The following is a 21,931-nucleotide window of genomic DNA, read 5'->3' on the forward strand; positions in this document are numbered from 1 at the left end:
AACTTGTAAAGTGTTAATTCAGCTGAGGAAACAGCTGGTGTTAATCTGCCTCCCTCTTTTTTTTTTTCTTTCCTTCTTTTGAAAGTACCTGTTTTTTTTCCCCCCCAAGATGTAATACAAGAGTAAAAAAAAAAATAGATAAGTCGGTGTATTTATCAATCAGATTTTTTTCCCCCCAAACATTTATCTTTTTATGCGGATAGATGAGGAGTATTTTCCCACATGATGCCATTTCTTAGTCTGTGCTCATGCAGGTCTGTACCACTGGCCAGAAGAGGCCAGGCCAGATACTTGATCCGGGGTGCTGATGGGTTGTCATGTCAATGTCCCTGAACCCAGCAGGGTGGAGGAGGTTATACTTGACCTTTCAGCCTCAGGGTCAGGTGACTCTTTGAGGTCATTGTGCAGGGAGCAAGTGTCAGGAATGGGTTAAAAAGGCTGAGCATTGAAGGTGACTTGTCCGAGCATGCTTCCTTAAATGAGAAAGAGGAAGAAGAAAAGGGCAGGGTTAGTCATTGATGAGAAGAGTTTACAACCAGACTTGTAAAGTAATTACTAGTATCTAAGGAAATGTGTTGACTTACCTGATTTGTGCCTGATGAGCAAGGTGAAGCGTTTGTTGCTGGAACTTCAGTTTAAAATTTACAAGCATGCACCTTTCCTTTTTACTGTTACACACACACAGAGACACTTTTTCCACATGCAGCTTTGTAACATATAAAATATATATTTTATGTAAATATTAGTCTAGAAAAAGAAAACACCGAAATTCACATGATCAAGGAGATTTTTTTTTTCTTCTATTTTTAAAAGGAATTGCTTAGATTTTTTTCCCCACCCCCAAGCACAGTAAATGAATCTTGCATCAATTGGGCTTTGACGCACATATTTTATCCAGACAGTGTTACAGATGCTTGTATTTAAATATTTCTTTCTACTGTGACTTAACTGTCGATGTGCTTTTTGACAGGGGATGTGGTGTCTTTTATCCTGGTACTAATCTATCTACATCTGTGCAGGCTGGTGATGCAGAATATCTTAAAACAACTTCTACATTTTTTATTTAATTTTTTTCCTGGAAATATTTTAATAACAAGTGGATAACTTATTATCCACTTAAAATGCGTTCTTTTAAGGGAACGCATTTTCTCCCTTATTCACTTAATAATATCCACTTAATAATAAGTGGATAACTTATTATCCACTTAAAATGCGTTCTTTTAAGGGAAGGCATTTTCTCCCTAGTGTGTTTTCTGCAGTTTCAAGGTTATACCTTGTTTTAATTTTTTTTAATTTTGGAATCTGATATTGTTTGACTTGGCAGACATTGCATGTTTTGAGAGGAGGTGTAGTTGTTTTGAGCTTTGAACTACACCGTATGTCCCATTCATATAAAAAAAAAAATTCTAATTCCTGGATGTAACATTTTAATGGATCTACACTCTGCCAAAAGTCAAAAGCTTAAGTTTTCTACTCTTTTAGGATAGTACCATAATGCTTATCAGCGTACTTATGATATAATCTCTAAATCTTTTTTTTCTTCTTTACTTTGTACATATTCAAGATTCACAAATACCACTTTTTGCTGCCTTTAAACTTGGTTTTCAAAAGATTGTCTTTCAGGTAGTGAGAGATTTTGTTTTTAAATTATGTTTTACTGCGTTTTGCCAGTGAGTGGCTAAAATTTTGTTTTAGATGTTCTGCTTTAGGTATCCACATTAAAACCCCTGGGGGGGGGGTAACATGCTGAACTCATTGGCCCTAAGTGTCTTCCACACACTGTGCTACTGTCTGTAGTGCCAGGGTGTTAATACAGCTGCTGAACCAGTCTGGTCTGACATTCTGTCACCTAATAAATTTCTGATGCGTGTCATTGTTTGAGAAAGCATTTATGCCTAAAGGTAGGAAGAGTCACAAGTCCCATATCTTTTAACTATGACTAAAGTTAGTCATGCAAAAGAAGCTTAACACACACTTTTCATGCGAGTTTTATGAATACTCTTATTAAAGTGTTATTAATCTAAAAATTATTAATATAGCCTATTTGTTAACTTCTGACAATAAGGTGACGACATTAGTCGAAGCATTTTCAAATTTCGCTTTCATGTCAGAAGTTCACGTACGATTTCCTGTTTTTCTCTTCTTTACCACCAAATATTAAGTCCACATTAAGCTATTAATAGCTATCCTGTGTTGACTTGTGAATTAAATTATGCATGTAGCCTCTTTGTATTTTAGTATCAGGAACAAGCACCATATAAAAGTCTAGTTTTCATAACAGAATGTGTTCTCTCTTTACACAATAACATTTATTTTAGAACCTTTGTTTATCAGACAGCATAAGTGGTAAATAAAAGCTACACCTGAGTTCTCAACAGCTTTTATATTAGCTTTACTCCAATTAATCCACCATCTAATATGCTGTGGAGTTTGTGCTGACAGACTGACCTGCATTAGTTCCCTGCGACATTATAAAGAGAAGTTGAATGTGATCTTATTAGATTCTGGCTACTGAGTCCATTTCAGAGTAAAGTTATAATCACAGGTCCATTGAGACCTCTAGTGGCAACACCACATCCCAACTCCACTGGGACTTTTATCAAGATCTAATAACTTTAAGCTTCACATAGATTATAATTGCTAATTTGAATATCATAATTCTCCAGAAGGTTTGACAAGCGTTTTCTTTATATATATATATACATATATATATATATATATATATATATATATATATATATATATATATATATAGTACAGACCAAAAGTTTGGACACACCTTTCTAATTCAATGGGTTTTCTTTATTTTCATGACTTTTTATAAGGCAAGAAATCCCACTTATTAACCTGACAGGGCAACACCTATGAAGTGAAAACCATTTCAGGTGACGACCTCTTGAAGCTCATCAAGAAAATGCAGAGTGTGTGCAAAGCAGTAATCACAGCAAAAGGTTGCTACTTTGAAGAAACTAGAATATAAGGGGTATTTTCAGTTGTTTTACACTTTTTTGTTTAGTGCATATTTCCACAGGTGTTATTCATAGTTTTGATGCCTTCAGTGTGAATCTACAACGTCAATAGTCATGAAAATAAAGAAAACTCATTGAATTAAAAGGTGTGTCCAAACTTTTGGTCTGTACAGTACATAGTTCTTTCTTTCTTTGAATATAGAAATTATGTGTTTTTCTTTGGTTGCTGGTTAGTTTTTGAGCAGTTAATTTCATCCCGGTTAGGGTTATTTATTCAAACACAACAACAAATCTGTGTATCTCACCTTCTCCCATGGTTACTCATTTTATTTTTTTATAAAATATAGAAATACAACCTTCACCCTTCTCATAAGAGTTAAGTATTAGTGTTTCTTTTAGTTATTACTCTCCGTGTAAGTCATGATACAGGGAAGTTACTATCAAACTGAATACACACCACACATATCTTACAAGTCTCTTGTGATTATTTTGCTTATGGTGCTTTTTTAGAGTTTGGAAATAAATTTGCTGCTGCGTTTGGAATAGTTAATGCAGTCAACTTGACACAAAGCAGCGTGTCTCTCCTGTTTGTAAGATTAGTAACTGATTATGTTCAGCTTTTTTTGTCGCTCCCTGGGTTTCACAGGGCAGTTTTGCTTCTGTGTTTTAAAACAAAATATATAAAATTTTAATCTAGAGGTGCACCAATCAATAATCCCAAGAGATTAGAACGGGGCCTATTTTCCGTTGATATAACTCTTTCTATTTATTAAAGCATCAAAACTACAAACTCAGCATTTCCAATCTTTAAACACACTAAAAGAAATTTGTGATGAAACGGAGAACATGTAATTCCTTAATTATCTTCTACCTGCTCCTTTTTGAACAAATTATGTAAAATTGCATGTCAGTTAGCACGATTGTTTCTTTTTTTCTGTTTTTACTCTTTTTTTTTTTTTTTTTTTTGCCTGTTATAAGTAAATAAATTTTCCTGTTAGTTCAAAACTACTACCTCTATCAAAGAACCTGCAATACATGTTTTCCTCTGCATGTTACATTGCAATGTTCTATTAATCAGAATGACAGATCGGAAATCGGCATTGGTCAGGAAAACTGTGATCGGTACATCTCTAATTAAACCACTCAATTTACTTAAATATTTGACCTCACAATATAAAACGCCCCTGTTGCACCATGTGGCCAGTGGAAACGTCTCCAAGCGTTTTGGGAATCCTCATACTACATGGCATAAAGCTGATCTTTGTCAACATTACTTCCAGTGCTGTGGCAACAGTCTAGGACAGGCCCCCTTCTCTCAGCATTTCAACATGACGACGCCTTCGTGCATTAAGCAACGTGCGTGGAGAAATAGTTTTTGAATTTAGAAAGACCGAACAGTGCCGTTCTGTGGAGAGGCTGGACCTCGTCCTCATCCAGCAGCTCAGAGACGCCGAGCCAAGAACTTTGTCATCCGACATCAAAGTGGTCTCGTTGTGCCCAAACTGCTGCAGCCAGTCTCTGACATGTGAAAGTTTTTTTTTTTCCGAGTAGAAAACATTTCTTTTGCAGAAGTCACAGCCTGAATTGTCCTTTTCTCTGTTTCAGATGGAGACGGAAGACGTGGATGCTGATCATCTCCGCCCTCTTACTTGGATGAATCCATCATGCAGATTTGAACAAGGCAAGTGCAGAGTGCAGAAGAGGAGGAGCAGATGTTTCTGGTGATGCTGTAGCAGCACAGAATGGTTTGTGGGTTACTCTGAGATGCAGGCCATACCGTGCTGCCGCAATAAAGCCTGAATAACACAACATGCAAGCGATCAGCTTTAAGCCCCTCCAGATGTCTTTGATGACCACTGGCTGCCTGAGCTCATGTTATCTAGATAATTGTGTTGCTAATGACAGTGACGAAACGGTTCCAGGGTATTTATCATTCTGACTCGCTGGTCGCCTTACTGTAGCAGCACGTAAATATTGGAGTTAAGACTAGCTGAAGTCTCCAGTATTGATCGTGCTGCTGAAGCAAAGCTGACCACTCACACACTCTGAATGCTCTCAGACCCTCTGTAGGTGATGATGGGTTTCATTACATTGAATTGAATTTTTTTTTGTTTGTTTTTTTTTCAATGAACTATTTTGTTTGAAGATTTTAGGTATATGTTGTTATATGTGAATATTTTTGAGAAATAAAAACATTAACTGATCTCGTTTGTGTTTTTCTTATTTATTTATTTCCCTAATAACGACATGCTTTAATTGTATGTTAACCTTTTTTCTGTTTGTCAAAGTAACACTAAACACGTTACAAGTGCTGACTCTTAATATTTTTCCACAGTTGTCCCAGAATTACAGCCGCTAAGCAGAAGCGCTCACCGGGGCCTGCACGGCCTCTGCCGCGCTGCTCAGATGGTCGTCAGATCAGTTTATGCAAACATTAGAAGTATCTGATTTAATTCGTCAGGGTTTTCGTTCCTAATTTTCAAGAATAAGAACATGATTTTTTTATCGTCACTCTTCTGTATTTTTAAATGATCTTGCACTTTTAAGTATTTGTAGCCGCTGTAAATCCCCTAATGTCTGCGGTTACGTGAAGTCCTGCGGTTTCGTAACTGGTCATTCCCCTCTGCCCCGCTACCAGACTCCATTTCAAGCGCAGTTGGACGCGAAAGCGTTTCAAGTATTTGCTATGCGCTCAGAATATTACTGGCGATAGTCTCAAATTTGATTCACCAATACTTTTTTTTTTTTTTTTTTGCCTTGTGGGTTGTGAAAATAACTTCCGTTTCCCGTTTCTTTTTTTTCCTAAAATATATACACTAATATGAAATGGAAGATATTCAAAGCTAGTCTAACACCTGCTTCACAAATATTAAACTTCTCTGTGAAATCTAAATTAAAAAGTGACCTTTTTCTGCTCGTTTATTAAATCATTACATTTTCATTAACAAACAGGGTTTTCGTGCGGGGCCAATATTTTGTCCGCCTTATAGCGTTTATATTCACTCCGGCCTTTTCGGGCCTCTTCATATTTATTTATTTTTTTTGTATTAAAAATAAAAGAATAGCCTATTAAACTTCATAATCATTTAAGTAAATGTTACTTTAAAAAAAAATCCGAGATTCATTTTAATGCAGCAATATTTGCGGTTTTATGTAAAAAGCCCGTTTCACCTTGAAGTCACCCTGCAGAAAATATGGCTTACATATTTTAATGTTTTACGTTGAAGTGAATTGCCTGTATTTTAGCTCCCTTTAAATTTCCCCAGACACTCTTAAATACCGACTGATCATTATAACGTGACAAAATTAAATCTGTCCACATAAAAATATACAAATTCTTAATTTGAGAGCTGTAACGTAGCAATTTTCCTTTACGCTGATTTTTATTATTAAAATTTGCGTGTTTTCATAGTTTGTGAAACCTTTTAAAATATCCTTTAGTGCGATTAAAATAACATGTTTCCCTTCAATACAATCCCCCTTTGCGTTCGCGCAAGAAAAAACAAAAGGCTTTTTTTTCTTCTTTTTTTTTTTTTTTACTTTTTTGGTATGTAATCTGCACGCAAAGAAGTGCACGATTCATCCTGACAATATATATATATATATATATATATATATTTTTTTTTTTTTTTTTTTTTTTTTTTTTTTAAAACAGACCTTGGCACTCAGGTCTCATAACTGTGAAAGAGGCTTATTCCTAACTTCTATATGCGCATATTTATTAACTGGAGGACTTTGCGCTTTGGCGTTTTGTTATGCCATGACTATAGCTTCACCTTTTAGTCTTTATATAGAAAAAAAACATGAATTATATAAAAAGGTGGCATGGGATTTAAAATATTAATGCCTCATCCTATATTTGCCTGGCAACAGTAAGCTATATATATTATGGGCTTATGTACAGACCTGGGTGACGTATATGCTGAATTAATGTCTTTGCTGACATCACTGCTTCACTACATGGTCTGTCTCCCCCCCCACACACACACACACACTCCACAAGGGATCCCCGCATGTACCAGAGTAAAAATAAATAAATGTAAGTGATTCTAATAATTCCCGCCTTAATTGTGTGATCTGGCCGCTTTTCAATAAACACTGCTGGTGGGGAAACGATCTCCAATCCGAAAGGTGAAGATTTTTTCTTGCGCTGTCACTGCAGGCATAAAAAAAGAAAAAAAAAAAAATCTGATTTTTACGGAGTAAATTATGCTCTGCGCCATTTATTTTAGGGCGCACCTTCTGGATTTCGCACTGCCAGCCGTGAAACGAAAGAGCCGCAGAAGCTCAGATCTGATCTTTTTTTTTTTTTAAAGTGGCGGATCAGCATTTATTAAGTGCTGAGGTTGAGCATCTGACTGCTGCTACACGTTGAGCAATTTTTCTGTTTCACTGAAAACATGACCGAGCGGTGTCTTCGTACCTTCCTCTGCAGCCCGCTGAATATTTCACACGGGCCCTTGTTACGTAACGTTTGTAACCTTGAAGAGGTTGCAGCATCACTGCGGTGCGCGGAGTTTCTCCCGTCATTACAGCGGCAGCCTGATCTCACCCTGTCGCTCTGAAGGAAAACAACCATAACAGGGATTCTCCAAATTTATTTACCAAAAATCAAGTTTAAAAAAAAAAAAAATCGTTAGTGTACAAAATTAAATAATAATAAAAGAAAAACATGATTAGGTTTAGACTGCAACCTCTGAGGATTTAGAAGAGGATTGTTTGATAAAGGACCAAAGGTTAAAAAATAAAAAATAATAACATAATGTAAACAAGTATAGGTGTTTCCATTCATTCGCTTCTCTTCAGCACGAATTAGGATAAGTAGTGAGTGAAAGTAGTGGACAGATCTGAAATGAACCTCATCATATGTTCCTGACCTGCTTCGATCAGACCTGCGCACATGTCACTGATTTCCTGCAGGTACAGAGTAGCGGAAGGGACACTTTCAGTGATCAGCGCTGGGATTCTTGAGGTCACATCGATTGCAGTGTACGGCGGGGACAGGAAAATGATGGGTAGTGTTGACAGGAAGGCCAGGGACAAAACGATCCATTTGGACCACGACATCCGAGAGCCACCTGTTTGGTAGGCGCCACTCTCGTGCGGGACTGAGATCTTGTCTATTTCTCGGAGCCGGAGGGAATCCCACTTTTTCACATCGAAATTACGCACAAGGGGCCCCACGTCCATGTCTTTCCGAGAGGGCAGGGCGGTCTCCTTCAGGACCTTGATCTTCTCACGGAACTCCTGCATGTTCTGCAGGAAGCACAGCGGGTCGGAGACGCCTCTGACGGACTCCGCCAGGCCGAGCGCGCGACTCTGCTCCTCCAGCGCGGCGCTCAGCTTGGAGATCTCCGGGTCGTACGCCTGCATCACCACCAGCTTTAGCGTCTCGAAGTCGGAGAGGATCTCGCTCTTTTTGCACTCGAGGGATCCGATGAGCTTGTCGAAGTAGTCGGCCACCTTCTCCGCGTCCCTGCCCACCGACTGGAACGCCTTTTTCTTGCTGGCTTGCAGCGTCTCCAGGCAGGACAGGGTGTCCGCGCTCTGCCAGCTCTCCGCCTCCTGGAGCAGGTCTCCGAACGCCCCCTTCTCTCGCTCGTACGCCTCCTCCAGGGAGCTGAAGCCGTGGCCTCTGTGCTCGTCGGTCGTCGCGCAGATTCCGCAAATGAGCCTCAGGTCGGTGGCGCAGAATATGTTGAGCGGCTGCCCGCAGTGTTGCTTGCAAGCGGACATTTTAGGCATCACTTTAATTTTGCTGAACTTGTCGACGATGCCGCGCAAAGAGTAGTTGACCTGCAGGCTGCTCGCGCCGTTATGGGGGGTCTCTTTGCGGCACGTGGGGCATTTCAAAGGCGTCCTGAAAGCCGGACCCCGGTTGCCCTCCAGCAGCCCCTCCAAGCACTTCTTGCAAAAGCTGTGCGAGCACAGCAGCACCCGCGGGTCCTCGAAGAGACCGCAGCAGACTGGGCACGTAAGCTCCTCTTCCAGCTGCTCCATCGTGCCCTGCGAACACATCATCACCCAGGCGTCAAAACACACACATGCAGGGGGAAACCAATAAAATCACTCAATAATACAGACTTATCACAATACGCACCCACACTCAGAGGGGATGCCGTTACATAAAAAAAAAACAAACAAAACAACAACAACAAAAAACGAACTACAAACGAGGATACGGTCCCAAAAGGATACAGATTTTTTTTTTTTTTTTTTTTTTTTTGCTTGGGTCAAGTCACGTTCCAGCTGTTTCTGATGCATTCCCGTCTTGAAAGTGAAACCGTCTTGGATCGGTGTGCCCGCGTAAAAATATCTGTCACTGGAGCTCCGCTTGCGCATCTAAGGCTGCGCCACATCCTGAGGCTTTTTTTCCGGCAAAACCAGCCCACAGACTGGTCAAAATAACCCCCAAAATCCCCCAAAATAACTTGGATATTAACTCCAGCAACAAACTATTCTTCGCTTGTCTTGCATTCCTTGTCAGCGGGACCGCGGTTAGCTGACAGCTGCGCTCTAAATCACAGCGATTCCCCTCACCAATCCAATGCGACAGATTATCGACAGAAGTGGGGCTGCGCGCTCTGCTCGCTGCTGTTGGCAAGGCACCGAAAGGAGGGCTGTGACAGATTTTTGCAAGCGCATAGTAACATGCAACTACTGGACCAAAAGAATCACTCACCAGCTGCTGAGGCGCTCGTTGCAACGCAATCATGGCGCTTGTTGCTGTGCAGACTTCGCCCTTTCCGGGTATGGAGTTAACCGCTTCGGCGCCAAGCAGAAACATATAATCGGACGATTCATCCTCATTTGTGCACACATAAATCCGATTTTGTGCCGAATTGAGAACATGTGTAATCTGAATGTATTTTGGATTATTTTATGGCTTCGACTGGGATTTAATTTATGAGTGCACGGTTTTGTCGCTGCGGAGTAATTGGCAGACGACCCCCAAGCCGTTGGTTGGGGGAGGGGCTGTTGCTATGCAAAACATTACAGCGTTACAAGTAGGTTTTTAGCATCTTTAACTCCGAACTAATTTAGTAGTTCGTGTTGGCACGAGTTGATTCAGGCCGCTGTTAACGTTTGGCAGTGTAAAAGTGTAGCTGTAGCTGCATATTGGCTGACCCAGAGTTGTGCTACTCTCAGCGCATCCAGACTGTTTCAGCAGCAGTCCAAATCAGACCTGGGTCCATGCTCTGCTCCGATAAACCCCCATATTACCGATTGAACGCTTACATTAAACTCTAATCCACTTTCTGTTTATTCGGGGTTATGTAACATCGATACCCAATAGTTACTGAGTCACGTGGAGCAATGTTGACCTTGATTTTCTTCCCTTGTTTCCATGCCATCAGGAGCAACTGCCTGTCTTTGCCGCTGTGATTGGATACAGTACAGGGAGCAGCCTCTGTTGTAGCTCTGCCCCTCTGCCGCTAGGTGTCACTGGTGCGTGCAGGGGGCAGCACTTTTCATTTTCTGACGCAGCAAGCGCTCTTTGGTTTGACAGCCTCTCTTTTCCGGATGTTTGGTTAGGATCGGGAGGAAAGAATGGCCGCTATGTTTACGTGTTGTTTCGGCTGCTGCGGAGAGGGCGGCTCGGGGCACATACCCCTCAAGGAGATGCCCACTGTTCAGTTAGACACTCATCACATGGGTGAGTAGGTTTATATGAAAAACTGTTAACCATGTTTACACCAATCATCTACTGGGAAAAAAATATATACAATTGAAGCTAGTTAGCTTTTAGCTTCTTGAACAATTGCAGACTTTTGTTTCCTTGTGTTTTGCTACTTGTTAGGCCCGAGCAGCAAAGCGCTGCGAAGGCCTATTGTATCTGTACTGTTTCTTATTATTATTACGATTCTGCCCCCCTAAAGAGGAGCCTTTTTGGGGGCTTTATCATATTCAAAAACTCACCAAACTTGGCGGTCGCGACTAGAAAATTTAAAAATTTTGAATTTTAAGGTTGTCGCAAAAATCGCAAAAAAAATTGCTGAACGGCGGCAACTAGCAATTTTCTGTTGACACAATGGTATGAACGTACTTCATCGTAGAGACATGAAATTTGGTACACTTGTAGAGCTCACCAAAAGACTCAGAACTTACATTGAATGTTATAAGCCAACTATCACAGAAAGTCGGCCATTTTGTATTGAACGTCCATTTTTTACCTCGAGTTTGACGTTTACAGCCTTCGTATTTGATCGAACTCCTCCTAGGGATTTCGATTGATCGACTTCAAACTCGGTCAGTCTGATCATAAGGCATGTTTGATTTAAAGTTATCAAATTGGTGAGTTTTGGAGCATGCTGAAGGGGGGTTAGCAGGGGTCAAAGTTCACCTACTCGCCATGAAACACGAAACTCTTATATTTCCTATATAAAAACACATAGAGGGACCAAACTTTCACTGATTGATCGTCATCGGGTGTCCTAAAATACCCTGTGGTGAAATGATGACATCACTTAGGCCACGCCCCCTGAGAACAGGAAGTGTCATGTTTTACTGTGAACGGTCGCTATCTTAGCCCTTTGACCTCATCAACATGAAACTGTGTCCAGAGACAGAAGACATGTTGGTGTGTTGAGCATTCCAACCCCGACCGGCTTTGACATAGCAGGTGGGCGTGGCGGCGTGGCGAAGTGACCTGTAACGCTGTTGCCATACGTTTGGCTCTGAATTCCACAATTTCGGGCCCAGCTGCTCCAAACTCACTAGGATGGATCCTTATCCACCCACCGACAGGAATTCATAACAAAATTTGGTGGGCGTGGCCTAATTTATCTATAGCGCCCCCTAGAGTATTTTAAATGAACAGCCCCAAGCCATGCTTTAACCTAGAATTACGAAACTTGGTACATATGTGTATCTTGTCAGGACGTACAAAAAAGTCTATTAGAGCCATGGTCGAAACCCAACAGGAAGTCGGCCATTTTCTATTGAAGGTCCATTTTGGACCTCGAGTTTGACGTTTACAGCCTTCGTATTTGATCGAACTCCTCCTAGGGATTTCGATTGATCGGCTTCAAACTCGGTCAGTCTGATCATAAGGCATGTTTGATTTAAAGTTATCAAATTGGTGACTGTATGAGCTTGCTGAAGGGGGGTTACCAGGGGTCAAAGTTCACCTACTCGCCATGAAACACCAAACTCTTATATATCCTGCACAGAAACTCACAGAGACACCAAACGTTCAGTGATTGGCCGTCATCGGGTGTCCTAAAATACCCTGTGGTGAAATGATGACATCACTTAGGCCACGCCCCCTGAGAACAGGAAGTGTCATGTTTTACTGTGAACGGTCGCTATCTTAGCCCTTTGACCTAATCAACATGAAACTGTGTCCAGAGACAGAAGACATGTTGGTGTGTTGTGGATCCAAGCCCTGACCGGCTGCGATGAAGCAGCTGGGTGTGGCGGCGTGGCGAAGTGACCTGTAACGCCGATGCCATACGTTTGCTTCTAGATTCCACATGTTTCGACCGAGCTGCACCAAACTTGGCTTGAGTGATGCTGGTGTGATACCTGAAAATTCTATGTCATCAGATTATGACGTCATCTAAGCCCCGCCCCCTCAGAACAGGAAGTGCTATTTTTTTCCTTGGAAACTTTCATCTATGGCTCTCTTGACCTAATCAAGGTGATTCTGTGTTGGATGACAGATAGGAAGTTGGTCTCGCTTGCTTTAAAGTGCCAACAGTTTTCAATGGCGGCAACGCCGTTCGTATACGTTTGCCTCTACCTTCCACATATTTTGACCGAGCTGCATCAAACTTGGCCTGAGTGATCCTGGAGGCTTGCCCGTCAATCCTACGTCATCACATTATGACGTCATCTAAGCCCCGCCCCCTCGGAACCGGAAGTGCCGTTTTTTTCCTTGGAAAGCTCTGTTTATGGCTCTCTTGACCTAATCAAGATGATTTGGATGATAAACTCTGTCAATGCTCGCAGCTGGCTGAACCGTGTGGGCGTGGCCAAATGGCGAATATCAGTCCCTCGCCATATACATACGTTTGGTTCTAATTCACACATGGATCATCCGATTGGCGCCAAACTGGACATGTATGACCTTTGTTCACCTCTAAAGAGCCCGACGGGTTTGAGATGTAATTTGACTCCACTGCGCCCCCTAAGTTGATACATCGGCCGTATCTCCTCGACGCATCAACCGATCTGCACCAGATTTTTTGACAGTCGTCGGGGAGCGCCGCTGAACGCATTCACGCCTGTCGCCCGGTGGACGGGCGGGGAAAATGCGCGACAGCTTCTGCGGCGGCTGGCGGGCGGCGATGCTGGAATCTGCGGCAGAGCTTCCGCGGTGGGGAGCAGGCTGCGGCTCTGGAAAGCGCGCGAGAGCTTCTGCGGTGGCCGGAACCCCCGCGGTGGCCAATAGGCCGGAGCGGCGCTTGCTGCGAGGGCCGCCCGAGGCTGCTTGCAGCTTTAATATTTGTTTTATAACTTGAATTACGTGCTTTTAATTGTCTGAACTGAGTAGTGTATGTTAATTATTAATAAAAGGCAATTCTTTGTTTGAGGCTGATTGCTGGCCATTTTCCCTTAACAATTAAGAAAAAGTAACTGACTTGAATATACATGCAAGAATACTGTTTAAAAATATATTCTTCTACAATTAATATAACATTTAATATAAATGGCATATTTATTTTAAATATACGATTTACAAAAAAAACCCATGCCTATTAAAAACGGAATTAAGTGGAGGGATGCAAAATTCCCTGATGATTTTGTAATTTTGAAAAACTACAAAGTAATATAGTCTATCATTTTTAGTATTTTTGTTGCTTTTGACGACAGAAAGCACCAGAAAAGATGTGAACAAAAAGTATTGGAAAAATCTCAATTTATCGGACTTCAAGTAACAGAAGTAAGAGGAGGTCCAGAATGGATACCCGGACTTCCCTGTGCCCTGTGGTAATCTCCGGCTCATTTTAAGCAATCCAGACACTCCACACAATTTGTTTCCTAGTAGGAAATGTACCAAGGAGGCACCAAGATCAGATGCCCAGGCCAGCTGATCAGACTTCTTCCGAATGGAGGACTGGCGAATCCTACCTTACACACACAAAAGGCCTCAAGGGACATTGGTGTTGGTCTTCTTTGGCTACACAGATCACACATGGACCGAACAACCAAACAGCTCATGTGGAGCGCAGCTTCTTTTTCGGCGTCCATCTCCTTGGAGATTGCTGTGCCCAGGTCAAAGTTGACATTTGTTGAACTTTGCACGGTGACTGATACTTGTGCAGTCAATAGATAAAGGATGTCTACTAAGCTGTTCCAGTTCAAACAAAATGACAACCAGTCATTGTTAAATCAGGGATCCTTCACAGCCCTACAGTGCCTTTTGAATCATAGGTACTCATCATTTTCTCTAGGTAGCTAATTATTTACCAGTTAAATTAAAAAAAACTTTGCCTCTTTTGGTTTGTAGTCTTGAACAGAGTCATCAATGTTGTTTTCAGTTTATCTCCTCATTTGTTCGATGCAAACACCCAAGTAAAACTCAGTATGGAAGTTCCTTTAGCAGGGAAACCGTCCCTAAGCATAATGGTTCCACCTCTGTGCTTGGCTGTCAGGATCATGTTATTTATGGCATGCTTAGCATGTCTCTGTCAGGTTTTCAAATTGGCAAACTGAAAACAGTTGCTGCATAATGACTTACTGTTGCAGGAACCCGCAAGATTTAATTTCAGTGAAACATAATGTGCTATTGGGGCTGATCATCTCTTTGTAATTAAGCAAACTTTAAAAAAAAAAAAAAATCAGCAGGTCACGCACAGGCTAATGTGTTTATTAGTTTCACACTCAGTAATCGTGGCTGGTCTCAAGGCCGGCCACAAATACTAATTCAAAGAGGTGCCAAGATCTCTGACCATCAGGATATGTATGAAGAAGAGAATATTATGAAGGAAAAGATCTATTATGGACAAATGTGAACTATAAAAAACTGACTGCTGCAATGTTTAGAAAAGGTCATGAATCAAATACTTCATTTAAACCCTTGGAGGCTAAATTATACAGTGTGTAAGTGGAGAAATATTAATGTTTCAGGAGTTTATTCTTCAACAGGGATGGTTTAAAGCCTCTATTTTCAAGTATCTTAATGAAGAGATGTGTTTGAGCCTCTTGTGTATAATATAAAGCAAATGGAAATTATGTGACGGGGTTACAGAGAGGACGAGGATGTCCATTAATTCCTCCCTTGAGTCTGACAAGGTTTACAGAGTTGATGACACCAGAGCAGAGAAGAGTTGGAGGATTCATTGGTGCCTGCTATATCAACGCATAGGAGAGCAGTGCATTGTCTTGCAATTTATTGTTAATATTTTTGCATTGCAGGCACAGACGTCGTCATTGTAAAGAGCGGCCGGAGAATATGCGGGACTGGAGGCTGCCTTGCCAATGCTCCTCTGCATCAGAACAAAAGCTACTTTGAATTTAAGATCCAGTCCAGTGGTAAGTCCTGGATTTTAGGTTTTTACTGGGTTCCTATCCTGTTCTTCCACCTTCTTTTCCTGATTTAAATTGATCTTTTGGGGCCTTTTGTAGTTGATGTATAAAACTTTGTGTTCATCTCATAATATTTTAAATGCAGCATTGTATTGACTTAAAATTGTACCCAGTTTTAGCTGTATTCTGTGTTTACGTATTATTTTAAGTACATTTTACCATTAATGCAAATTAAGTATCAGAAGTTGTGTTTTAAAAAAATCAGTCTAAATTTAGAAATATTTAATTTTTCTGTGTTTTTTGTTTTTCTTTAGGTGTGTGGGGAATTGGAGTGGCCACTCAGAAAGTCAATCTTAACCAAGTGCCTTTGGGCAGAGACACAAACAGCCTAGTCCTGCGGCATGATGGCTCGGTGTACCACAACGACGAAGAGAAGAATCGTTTGCCTGCAAACAGCCTTCCTCAGGAGGGCGACATCGTGGTAAGAGCAGCAACACACTTCCTTTAGTGTGTGCTTGCATTTGAAGATTTCTGGGTTGTGAATTAACCAGTGTAGCGTTAAGAAATATGCAAAAAACATACTTAAACATAGTTGTGCATAGAAGGATAGGGATACTTTGATATTTACTTAATGATCAAAATTAACAGAAACAAATAACCTGAAATATATCTCTGTGTAATAGATCTATAGAGTATTTAGGCTTTATGTTTTGAACTGAGTTCCTGACAGAAACTTTTCAAAGATATTTGAATTTGCTGAAGTGAACCTGTTTTATTGCTGCCTTTAAAAGATGAGAGAAAATGTTCATATGAACTAAGCTCTGCATTAGAGCTAATGTCCAGGATCAAGACTGTATTTTAACATGCTGTACATACTGTACAAATACAACTCAAACTCATATGTTACATAGATTAACTACACATATAGTGAAATATTTCAAACCTTTATTTCTTGTAATTTTGATATTATGACTTATCTGTTATTACCCTTAAAAATGTAGTTGATCAGAAGATTTGAATATTGTAGAAAAGTTTCAGCATATTCGTAGAAAGTTGAGTGAAAGGAGAAAGTGTGGTTGGAAAAGCTGCAACAGTGGCAGGGATAACCGCAGCCTTAAGAGGATTGTCAAGCAAATCCGCTCAAGGATTTGGAGGCATCAAGAGGCGCTATTCACAGATGAATCTTGCACATGGGTTGCAAATGTTACATTCTTCTTGTCAGGAATCACAAATTTTCCCATAGCAGTGTATACATTTATGTGTAAATGCTATAAACATTGCACAGTGCATTCCGAAAGTATTTAGACCCAGTGGACCTTTTCAGATTTAGTTACGTTGCACTTAAGGTATTTTACTGGGATTAAAGGGAATGGACCAACACTAACTAGCGGATAATGAGGAAGTGGAGGGAAGACGATAGGTAGTTCAATTGATGTTTAGAGATAAAAAAAAAAAATCAGAAGGAGTTGGTTGCACTTTATTTTATTTAGAGGCATCAGAGTGAAAGGAGTGAATATAAATACACATCACACTTTTTAGATTTTTGTTTAAAACCCTTTTTCCGTCTGCTTCACAAAAATGTGCTGCTTTGCAACCCTCTGTCATATCGGCAGTATGAAATGTGGACAAATTCAAAGGATATGAATAATTTCGCAATGCATTATTTTAAATCCCTGCATCTGTCCTTTTAATAAATGAAGATAAATTTACATGTATTTTTGTTTCTCAGGGCATCACGTACGACCACGTGGAGATGAACCTGTATCTTAATGGAAAGAACATGCATTGTCCTGCCTCAGGGATCCGTGGCACCGTCTACCCAGTTGTTTATGGTAAGTTGAAGTGCCGAGTCTGTTGTTGAGGGAGACCAACACAAGTATTTCAATGAAGTTCCTCTACCAGGGAGGTGACTTGGTTTCTACATATGTTTATGAATATTTTTGCACAAATGGAAGATTTAGGCCCAACTGAAAAGGAGGAAGTTTAGGATTTTGAATTGCGTTGTTTTTGTTCTAACCCGGTGAATATGATGTCGTCTTTAAATTGCAGTTACACTTGAATTCCACAAGAGGGCTGTATATGCACATTTTAAAAAAAATTCTTCACTCAATCTCGCTGTTTAAATAAAGTTATTTTTATTTAACCATTAAGCAAAATCATGGTTTCTTGGGAAAGCGATTGTGAAGCTGTAACAAGAAGTTTGGTTAACTGCTTTGTTTTCACCATAAACAAAGCAGTTTATGGTGAAAACTGAGAATAGTGCTCCAAGACAAAATCTCATCGAGAATCCATTAAATCCATATTTTAAAACATAGTTTAAGAGCATTTATACTTTGGTTGAGTTGCATCACATAATCACATTACTGTATTTTGGGTGCTTTTGTGATCTTAACCAATACCCATTAGAAGACTCGCTGTATTTAGTTTCCTATTTGTAAAGCTGTGCTTCGGGCACAGTAGCTCTCAAACAGTAAACAAATAGATTTTTGAGAAGTTTGTTCAACTGTTGTCTTCGTGCATCCCTCCTGCATCCCCCACAGCTCAGACTGATAACTGATTATCTCTCTGTCGAAACTTTGGCATGATTTTGAGCTGGAGAAAAACGTGACGTCTCCTCAGCACTCTGAAAGGTTATTTGCACAAAATGTCAGTCGCTACGCCAAGAGATTTGCAAAGCTGCAGAGCAATGTAGAAAAGTGTTTAATCCAGCAGATGTTTTTGTTGTTATTGAAAGAAAAAGCACAGATTTTATGGCGGACAATAATTACAATAATCACATGTGTTATGTACAGTAGTTTAGTGTAATAAAGCATTGTAAGTGGATCAAATGTTAAAGTATTTTTCTAGTCATATTGACCACCCAAAGCACTTCCCATGTGAGCCACATTCCACCAGTTGATACACCAGTATGCAGGTCTTGGGGTTAAGTGCTCCCAGATATATGGAGGAAGAGGAAGCCAGAATCCAACACAACTTTGTGGTTGTAAGGCGACAGCTCTACCTACTGAGACAGAGCTGACACCCCTTTGTTTTTTTCATGATTGCATCATAAAAATAAAATGATGCCTTACAAAAAAGTATACCCCTTTTCTATATTGTGTCACATTATGACTTCAAGCTGTCTTATTTTATTGGTATTTTAGGCAGGTGAGAGATTAAGTCGTACAGGGATACAATATCTCAAGCCTTGAACGATAAAACCTGCTGGAGACTGAAGCAGAGGTTCACTTTCCAACAGAACAACCCTCAACAGACAGCCAGAGAAGCATTGGAAAGGCTTAGATCAAAGCATATTCCTCTAATAAAATGGACCAGTCAAAGTCCAGACCTAAAACCAAATAGAATGTGTAACTTGAAAACAAATTGTCATAGTTCTGTTCCATCTAATCTGCTTGATACATTGCAAAGAGGAGTGGTCAAAAAGTTGAATCTCTGGATGTGCAAAGCTAGTAGAGAGACACCCTATATTGACTTGTAGCTGTAAATACAATGAAAAATGGTTCTCCTAAGTATTTTCTCGGTGAGGATGAATACATATTGCATATTTTGTTTTTCAAAGCTTTGAAAGCCACACGTCTTTTCCTTTCCACCTTACAAGTATGCACTACGTTATGTTGATTTGATGCATAAAATCCCAGTAAAATTGATTTAATTTTGTGGTTTTAAAGTGACAAGATGTTTAAATTATGGGCCATATTCTCCATTTTGTCTTCTGTTTGGGGCATTAAAACTTCTCAAACAGTACAAAATTTTATGATCTGCTCTCAGGATCATATCATCCTATACTCCCCGTCGTCATTAAAGCAATTGAACGTTTAGAATACAAAGATTCCAAGCCTTTTATTTGTAAAATGTCTTGTGTTCTTTGGTTTGAATGTAATGACTCCAAGTTTTTAAGGAACAAGAAAAATGTCAGAGAATTTTCTCTCAAAAGGTGAATGTGTCCAGTAGCTAACCCTTGGTTTTCCTCGTGTGGTTTCAGTGGACGACAGCGCCATCTTAGACTGCCAGTTTAGCGACTTCTATCACACTCCTCCGCAAGGATTTGAGAAGATCCTCTTTGAACAACAGATCTTCTAAATGAGCGCCTCCTCTAAATCCTACAGCACCATCTGTGACACTACAGTTTGACTTTGGCTATTATTTTGATGTGTAACTTGACTTCATCTCATGTCGTTTGTGTTGATTACCTTGTCTTTTTCTGCTGCTTCGGATTGTTCTTGTGTATTAAAGAAGTGGGGATGTCTGATATTACTCTGCTGTTGTGGGCTGCTGCGGTCTGTGCAGGCAGGAATAAAAATAATTGCCTTGTTTCACTGGTAATCAACCTATGTAAACAGAACAACTTTCACTTGCTGCTTACTTCCACGATGTGTAGTTACCGAACAAATGTTGTAACAGTGAGATGTTCCCGGTTTCAGGATCAGAAGCCATATTTTAAATTGCTTTATTCCTATCTTTTTCTGTTTTTAACCTTCCGAAGGATCTACTGACGTCTCAAAATGCATCACATATTTATTTATATTTATTTTACTTTCATATCAAAGCGATATGTCTTTTTTTTTTTTTTTTGCTGTATCACAAAACATGTAGTTTTAGCTGCAAAAGAAGAAGGATTTGGTTGTTTTAAGTGTAGGGACATCTTCGTGCCACATTGTTTGAATTTTTGTGGAGAGAGCAACGTTTTAAAAAGACTGACATTAGCAAAGCAGTTCACATTCCAGGTGACATCCAGTGCTTGGTTGTTTGTTGGTGCTGGAAATTGATTTACGTAGACAAGTATATAGTTGGATTACTTTGCAAATCACTGTTCTTGATAATCCTTTTCTTTCTCAGTCTGTTTATTCAAAGAGATTATTACGAGAGTGGCGCTGGTTGTTTCCGATTAGAGATGTATCTACAAATATATCAAGTAGTTCTGTGCTGGCAAAGCATACCAGCTGCTGATGTGACAGTAAAATATGTCAAATGCTTGTCTTTGCACTAATGACGCTGTACAAATCCAAATATTGTTAATTCATTGAACTTGTGTTTTTGGAGGCGACATCTTGCGTCCTGTGTTTATTGAAAGGTGGTGTATAATTTATACATGGTGAATTTTTAAGTGGCATTATGCTGATAATTTGATCTCTGTATGACACAGACTTTCTTAGACAGAAAAATGATTTCCTTTCTGCAAATGAACTAAAATAAAAGAGCTGAAATGGCCAGAAAACATCTAAAGCTAGCATAGTTAAAATAAAAGTCTGTCATTACAGACAATTGCATTCATGCCTGTTGAAATACCAGGCATTTGCCATGTAAAATAAGGTCATGATAAATTAAATGGAACATTTATTCTGTAAAATTCAACTAGAAAACTAATTTGAAAAAAGAAATATATATATATATATATGTATGCAATTACCTGATTAGAAAAGTTTATGCACCCTTCAATTGAAACTTTCCTGGAGCACTATTTCATTCAATTTTAACCAACATCAGATCTAGTGAATCTGATTGTGAAACAGGACAACCAAATTTGTAGGATTTTCTTCACATTTACTAAAATGCGTATTTTTGCTGCAGCCATTTTTTTCCCCCAGAGAGGTCACAAAGATTCCTGGAGGATCTTATGAAGAATTTGAGAAATTAAGGTAATTAAAAATATGAACCGTTATAAAATGCTGGTTGGTTTTGACTCAGAAGCTTCATGTATGCTGAAGATCTTAGATTGCTTTGATTTTATTAGCATCATTTTGAGACCAAGCATGCATACAAATCAACAAATTAATGATGCGATGAGGGGGAAATAAAAGTTTCGAGCTGAACTAGCCAGAGCCCAAAACTAAATATGGCTCACAAATTTGGGGTCACGAGAATAGAGGGCTGGGGACGAGAGAACGTTTCACAATCTGAAGGATTAGGACAGCTTTTGCAAGGTAGAGAGGGCAACTATCACCAAGTCAAAATCAACGATGCTTGACTATTAAACTTAAATCTAGTACAAAAATGTTTCAACAAAGTATTGATTTAAGAGTTTCTCCACTGTTATTGCACCTCTGTGATTTTTCCATTCTAAAAAATTGTATTTAATTTTCTATTAATAAGAAACTTTGTGACTTACCTTTGTTGTGGAGGGTTTCTGATATGATCAGACAGAGATTTAAAGAGGAGTGTCAAAAACAAATGAGGTGGATTAGCAGTGCTTGCCAACCATCATCCAGGATATGCTGCTGTGGCATATTGTCTCTGCTGCCTGGAAATTAGGGTATAAGCATGACTCAATCAGCAACAGAGTCTTCAGTCAGAGGCTTCTTAAGATTCCCTGCAAGACTGACAGCTTCCGGAGATCCATACCTGCCTTCTTCATCACTAACAAACTCTTTGAAAATACTTGGATGAGATGAGGTACTACATTTACTTTTCCTCGGGGATAACTGAAGTATCTTTGAACTGAACTGAGTTTAATTAAAACCGATGAGTCAGCCATCTTCGTCAGGATCGCG

The 21,931-nt window shown here is 39.8% G+C and overlaps 2 protein-coding genes across 3 annotated transcripts; one reads left to right on the plus strand and one right to left on the minus strand.

The window, feature by feature from the left end:
* Window positions 1-7,268: 7,268 nt before the first annotated feature.
* On the minus strand, window positions 7,269-9,752 carry trim13 (tripartite motif containing 13). Of its 2 annotated transcripts, none has more exons than XM_023337199.1 (2): window positions 9,652-9,752; window positions 7,269-8,975 (listed from the first exon to the last, which is right to left on the minus strand). In XM_023337199.1, exons 1-2 carry the CDS (start codon window positions 9,682-9,684, stop codon window positions 7,782-7,784), a joined length of 1,227 nt encoding a protein of 408 aa, XP_023192967.1. In that variant the 5' UTR covers window positions 9,685-9,752; the 3' UTR covers window positions 7,269-7,781. The 2 variants fall into 2 exon arrangements, with proteins under 2 accessions (XP_023192967.1, XP_005816037.1); XM_005815980.3 differs by lacking the exon at window positions 9,652-9,752 and adding an exon at window positions 9,070-9,643.
* Window positions 9,753-10,466: 714 nt separating this feature from the next.
* spryd7 (SPRY domain containing 7) lies at window positions 10,467-20,487 on the plus strand. Its single transcript, XM_023337200.1, has 5 exons — window positions 10,467-10,626; window positions 15,333-15,449; window positions 15,758-15,924; window positions 17,173-17,275; window positions 19,426-20,487. Exons 1-5 carry the CDS (start codon window positions 10,521-10,523, stop codon window positions 19,521-19,523), a joined length of 591 nt encoding a protein of 196 aa, XP_023192968.1. The 5' UTR covers window positions 10,467-10,520; the 3' UTR covers window positions 19,524-20,487.
* The last annotated feature ends 1,444 nt before the right edge of the window (window positions 20,488-21,931 follow it).

This window comes from Xiphophorus maculatus, chromosome 7 (genome assembly GCF_002775205.1).
Source record: "Xiphophorus maculatus strain JP 163 A chromosome 7, X_maculatus-5.0-male, whole genome shotgun sequence".
In the NCBI taxonomy this organism is placed as follows: Eukaryota; Metazoa; Chordata; class Actinopteri; order Cyprinodontiformes; family Poeciliidae; genus Xiphophorus; species Xiphophorus maculatus.